We start from the raw sequence: 5,935 nt of genomic DNA on the forward strand, positions 1-5,935 counted from the left end.
GTGACACAAGCAGGACAAAAAGTCTGGGTTCCTTTGCTTCTCATTGCCAAGGCATGTGTGCAGCTGTAACTTACCAGGACCCTGCATCACAGTGTGCCTATGGCTCTCTCCCTTCTTCTAGGGCACATGAATATTCTGCATCCAAGGATGACAGAGCAGCTCTTCTAATGAGGGCCTTTCCAAGTCCAGCATGGATAAACACCGCCTGATCAGATCTTGGCACTCTGGGCAGAGAAACCAGAAACCGCCGGGCAGTTGGAGAAGGCACCTGTTGGCTTTGCCCCACCATTTCCATGCCCAGGCCATGCTGGATGTGCTCAGAGCTGGGTCTGAACTCTCCCATCAATTCCCTGTTTTGGAGGAGAGCAGGAGAGCAGGACATGTGCCACCTCCTCAGCAGCTGCCAGTGTAGGATGCTCACGAGCCTGCTGCTGGCTCCCAGCACTGGGATTCCTCCTGTGCCCAGAGATGAGGATCCACCTTGAGAGAGCCCTTGTAGCTGTGAGAGCTGATGGTCCCAGCTGATGTTCTGGCCCCTCCTGAAAGGGTGCTCCCTGCAGAGCATCTGGTGCAACAGGATGCCCAGGGACCAGATGGTAACTGGCTTGCCATAGTACCAGCCAAAGTGGCTCCATTCCGGGGGGCTGTATGACCATGTTCCTATGGAATACAGATGGAGTTCAGCAGGGGGATGCTGCTGCTCCCAGAGCCTGGCCCCAGCATCCCTGGGCCCGCGGGGGCTGCATCAGGGGCACACAGGGTGACCCACTGCCCTCTCACCAGCACCTGGGACTTGTGTACAGGATTGGGGTTGGGAAAGAAGCCACTGGTGATGGAAGAGGGCAGTGGAAACCATGGCAAGGCCCGACCATGACAATGAAGAACCCACTCAGTTCTGGGAATAACCATGCCCTCATTGTCTCTGCCTGCATTGCCCCAAAAAACATTATGAACCCAAGACAAACCAGGTGAGTGGAGCAGTCCAAGCCCTTTCTCACCTGCACACCAAGCTGGCTGGGGCACAGATTCTGCCCCCCCCTCTCTGCTACCCCCACTCACGGGTGTTTTTATTGGGCTGGCTGTCCCAGCCCCAGCCCCAGTTCTGGGCAGAGTGGTGGGCTAAGTCTGCCACCACAGCTGGAAGCTGGCTCCCCACTCAGCCCTGCTCAAAAGAAACTCAGCTGAAATCTCAGTGCCATGAAGGCAGTTAAAAAAGGGAGAATCCCTGCTGCCACACCCAGCTTGGGCTGTGAGATATTGGGCCATGGGATGCTGGGACACGGACCAACCACCTGCATGGGCTCACCTGCAAAGTGAGTGTAGGCTGTGTCTTGCAGGTAGGTGCCACAGCCAAAGTCAATCAGTTTGGCCTGCCTGGTGTCCAGGTCAACCAGGATGTTCTCTGGCTTGATGTCCCTGTGCAGGACCCCGCAGCTGGTGCAGTGCCGCACGGCCTCCAGCACCTGGCGGAACAGCTCCCGCGCCTCCTCCTCGGGCAGGAACCGCCGTGCCCCAATGAAACGCTGCAGGTCCTGACACCGCTCTGGCCGCTCCAGCACCATCACTAAGCAGTTGGGGAGCTCGAGCCACTCCAGCAGCTGGACCACACCGGGGAAGCCAGTGGACACCTTGGCCAGCAGCACGATCTCCAGGGGTGCGCTGGTGCCGTCGGGCTGCGGGAGGAGCACGATGCCGTCAGTGGGGCCGATGCCGTGCCAGGCCTGGGGAAGCCCTCAGCCAGGCCGGGATGCTCTGCGCCCTGCGCTGGCCCCACGCCCGCTCTCCCTCGGGGCGTCCTGGCGGCTCCCACCGTGCCGGGCCCCGGCTCATCCCCGCCCGGCAGCCCCGGCTTCTGCCGCTGGCCCCGCTCGCTCACCAGCTCGCCCCAGTGCAGGACGCGGTTCCGTGGCACCCTTTTGATGGCCACCTACAAGCCAAGGGCAGCGGCGGGCTCAGCTCGCCGCCCGCCCTGCCCAGCCCCATCTTCCGCCCTCCTCCTCCTCCTCCTTCTCCTCCTTGTCCGTCCCCTCCTCCGGTGCCCGCCGCTGGCCCCTCCGCTCACCGGGGCGCCGTCCGAGAGCCGCGTGGCCACGAAGACGCTGCCAAAGCTGGCGCGCCCCAGTAGCCAGCCCAGCCTGTCCTGCTCCTTCAAGCCCTGCTGTGCCTTCCCTGCGGGTGGGACTCGGCTGTCAGCGGTCGGCCCGGGGCCAGCAACGGTCCCCGAGCACCCCTCAAGCAGCCTGGGCCGGCCATGCCCAGGCGTTCGCTCCTGGGAACGGGACAGCTGCGGCTCGGGGCCGGCGGCCGCGCTGCCGAGATGTGAGGCTGGGGCCGGGCAAGCCTCAGCGGAAGCGGCGGGAGCGGCCGCGCCTCGTGTGTCTTCCGCGGGCCCCGGGAGGAGCCGGGGCCGGGGTCGGGGCCGGGGCCGGGCTCAGGCCAGGCGGAGCAAAAGGGAGGCGATGCCACCCCCGCCCCAGGCACTGATGCCCGCCTGGCAGCGCCACCGCCAGTACGGCCAGAGCCGGGCGGAGGCGAGACCGCGGCGGGACGCCCAGGGACAGGCAGGGGGCAGCCCCGCCCGGGGCCGGGGGCATGGCCCGGCCGGGCATGGGGAGAGAGAGACTGGGAGAGGAGGGGACACCGGGAAAGGGAGAGCGGGAGAGGGTGCGGGACTGCGGGAGAGGGAGAGGAGAGGAGAGGCGAGAGGGAGTCGACAAAGGCGCTTCTTTCGCTGTTTTTGCTGCTTTCGCTGCCGCTGCTGCCGGTGCTGTTGCCGCTGCCGCTGCAACTGAAGCACCTGGGCCGTTTGTCCCCGTTTCCGTTTGTCCGTTGCCTGCTCGCTCCCGCGCCGAGCCTGCACTCCCGGGGGGCAGTCTCTGAGCCTGTCCAAACACGAAAACTTTGCCGTGTTCAGCCAAGACCCAAAGTCTGGACTCTGGGCTGTGGTACAGGAATCCCCTCGGTCACTGCTGTGCATTGTCCGTGATGGGGGTCAAACACTATTGGAGCCCCTTCCCTGAATTCAGAGTTTGTACCTGACCCAAGTACTGCATTTACCTGAACAGTATTGCTTTCCATAAAACAAAAAAGCAGGGAAAGGCAAACTGTGTATAGGTCATGGTATTTTACAGTGTCTAAAACATGCCAGGTCATGGATCTTTGAGGTGAGATCCATTTGGAATTCATGGGATGGAGAAGCAGTTCAAAGGGGAGCATAAAAATAAATAGACTAAAAACTCTTGGTTTGTTTCTTTCTGTTTTCATTTCATTTCCTAAAAACTGTTTCGGTTCTTCCAGAATCTTCTCCACAGTCCTGTTTGTTCTTTCAAAGAACCTTTCCTGGAGAGCGAGGTGCAGCTTTTGTCACAAGATGTGCCACCAACTGCAGCTTCTCTTGGCTTTCCACACCATGCATGCAGCACGACTCTTGCAGCAAGGCAGGACAACTGTTTGAAGAACTTGACAACTTATTCTTTCTTTTCCTTGTGAGCTGGGCAGTTGTGCCATTGGTGAGGTTTTCATTGTTACTGTTCTACCCTAAGAAACCATGATGGGCTACCAGGAATTGTTAGGGAATGTAAGCCTGACTGAATGCAGAGACTCTCCAGAGCCTACAGCCAGAAATGGAGAGCTGTGGGATAATCATTCCAACATCCCCATGGACATCTTGAAAGTGATGTAGAAGATGAAAATGGGCTGACAGAGGGAGTTTGTTTCAGTGTTCAGTTCAGATGCTTCTACATCTCATGCACTGATATAAATCAAGAGTACAGTCAGTTCATGAAGGGCACCAGAACAAGCTGGACCTCTCAGGAGATGTCTGAAACAATCTGAAAAGGAGAAATGCAGGGAATGACTTGGTGATCTTTGCCTGTAAGAATGGTCAATTTTCCTAATAATTTCCAGTCCATTCCCTCTGCTTTTGTCCTTCCTAACAAGTCTATTTTCATCCCAGATTCCCCATGAAATGAGAGACCTGAGCTTGTGGAAGTGGCTGAAAGATGCCCCGTTCCTCTGCAGGACACTGAGGCTGAAGCAGGAGCCTGAGCCCTCTCTGGGGAAGCCTCCTCCGAGCTGGAATTTGTGCCGTGCTGGGAGACGAGGAGGAGGGGGAGAAGGCTGGCGCTGTGTGGCAGGAGCAGGAGGTTTGGGCCGCAGGACATTCCGTCTGCGCCGCTGCCCCGCAATGGGCGGCCGTGCCCGGGGCTCTGGGCCTGGCCCCGCGTGCTCTGAGCTCCCGACACTGCGGGAGCTCCCCGGGCTGGGCTCAGCTTCCCGCTGGGCCTGGGCAGCAGGCCGGGCTCCAGCTGGGATCAGCAGCAGCTGGAAATACCTCTGGGCATCTCCATTTGCTGCTGCTGCTTGGAAGAAACAATGGCTGCTTGGAGGGAGTCAAGAGGTTCTGCGTTCTCTTTCTCCTGGTGGGTTTTTTCATTTGATTTGACTCTCAAGAGGCAATTTCTGTGATGACGTCTGTCAGTTGATTCTTTTTCAGCAGCAGCAGCAACAGGGCTGTGTTTGAGCACTGCAAATGTGGCCTGTGTGGCTGCTTTAATTCTCCTTGACTTTGTGCTCAGGCACTTGAGAGCATTTCAAGACTGCTAATCCTGATGCCTGTGACCAAAAGCCTGAGTTCACCTATGGCCATCCGGGGGCTATGTACAAATCACCAACAGGACAAGACTGCTGAGGAACGTGTCTCAAGCTGTTTATTTTCCAGCATCAGTCTCATTGCATGGTTATGACAATGGGAAGATCCCAGCACCTCGTGTCCTCGGCAGCAGACAAAGAACTTAATGTTACAACTTGGTTGAAAAGTTTTTTGACCAATCACAAAAAGAAAAAGCATATTGACAGTAGTTCTATCCAACCACTTTAAGCACAGGTTCTTTTGGTTAAAAAAATGGTTGCTTGTTTTGTATACAATATTTGCTTGTGAGCCTTTAAACACAATGCACACATCTCCATTATTAAGCTTAGAACTTCCTAATATCTCTGTGGCTTAGCGATTTATTCTAGACAAGCGTTAATACACCAACCATTGTTCTATTTGTCCTTACTTTCTACTTCTAATATAACTTTTCTGCTAACAAATCTTATGGCTACCGCTTAGCTCTAATCACAGTTCTGCTGTTTTTGAGGCCCGCCTTTTGCAGGTTTCCCAAAACCCTCTGATTTTAAGGATTCCCACATTCACCATCATGAAAGTGCTCAGGGTAGAGCAGATCAAAAAAGGCAATTGCAGTTTTACAGATAAATTTTAAGTGGCAAGCAGAAGAGTGGCAAGAGCAGCCAGGATCTCCAATTCACAAGGCAAAGGCACCAGCAGCCTCCTGCTGTCACCTCAGGGTGAGTAAAACAGTGCTGAAAACAGCGCTGGAACCCGATCCTTTCTTTCTCTGAGGGCTGGCTCAGGGCAGCACAGGCGCGCCCTGAGCAGTCAGGGCTGTGTGTGGGTGCTGGCTGCCCTGCTCCAGAATTGAGCTGGAAAAAGCCCTTGGGAGCCGAGGCAGGAGCAGGCGGGAAGGGGCCGGCGCTGCTGCTGCTCCTGGCCGGGAGCCCCGGCTGGGCCGGGCCGGCGCCCCCTGCGCTGCGGCTGCTGCTGCTGCCAGAGCCGGGCGGGACTCGGGGACAGGGAACGGACACGGGGGGACAGCAAAGGCCTGGCAGCTGCAGGGATGGTGGCGCTCGGGCCAGTGCCAGCACAGAGCTTCAGCCTGCAGTTAACCCCGAGGGAAACGCTGGGGAAAGGCTCCATTTCAGCCTTTCTTTACTTGTCGCTGTGAAGGGACTGAAATGAATGGAGAACAAGCAGGGCCCGACCCCTTCTCCTTTGGGAGGAGCCCCAGGCCTGGGGCTGTGAGGGGCCATAAGGGGCTGTGAGGGGCTGTGATGGAATTGTGAGGGGTCCTGAGGGGCCAGGAAGAGTTTTTAG

The 5,935-nt window shown here is 57.4% G+C and overlaps 1 protein-coding gene across 1 annotated transcript; it reads right to left on the reverse strand.

Annotated features, from left to right (window-relative positions):
* Positions 1-342: 342 nt before the first annotated feature.
* LOC141729928 (serine/threonine-protein kinase pim-1-like) lies at positions 343-2,977 on the reverse strand. The gene is made up of 5 exons (XM_074546588.1): positions 2,716-2,977; positions 2,063-2,169; positions 1,877-1,927; positions 1,307-1,673; positions 343-350 (listed from the first exon to the last, which is right to left on the reverse strand). The coding sequence occupies exons 1-5, from the start codon at positions 2,975-2,977 to the stop codon at positions 343-345; spliced, it is 795 nt and encodes a 264-aa protein (XP_074402689.1).
* Positions 2,978-5,935: the final 2,958 nt, after the last annotated feature.

The sequence above is a fragment of the Zonotrichia albicollis genome, chromosome 8 (assembly GCF_047830755.1).
Source record: "Zonotrichia albicollis isolate bZonAlb1 chromosome 8, bZonAlb1.hap1, whole genome shotgun sequence".
NCBI lineage: Eukaryota > Metazoa > Chordata > Aves > Passeriformes > Passerellidae > Zonotrichia > Zonotrichia albicollis.

Excerpts from the sequence above, each read along its gene's own strand:
- LOC141729928 (XM_074546588.1), bottom strand. The coding sequence starts at position 2,977 with ATGCACAGCAGTGACCGAGGGGATTCCTGTACCACAGCCCAGAGTCCA. Across the intron at positions 2,170-2,715 it reads ACAGCGAAAGAAGCGCCTTT|GGAAGGCACAGCAGGGCTTG; the intron begins GTCGACTCCCTC and ends TCCCACCCGCAG. Across the intron at positions 1,928-2,062 it reads GGCTCTCGGACGGCGCCCCG|GTGGCCATCAAAAGGGTGCC; the intron begins GTGAGCGGAGGG and ends CTTGGCTTGTAG.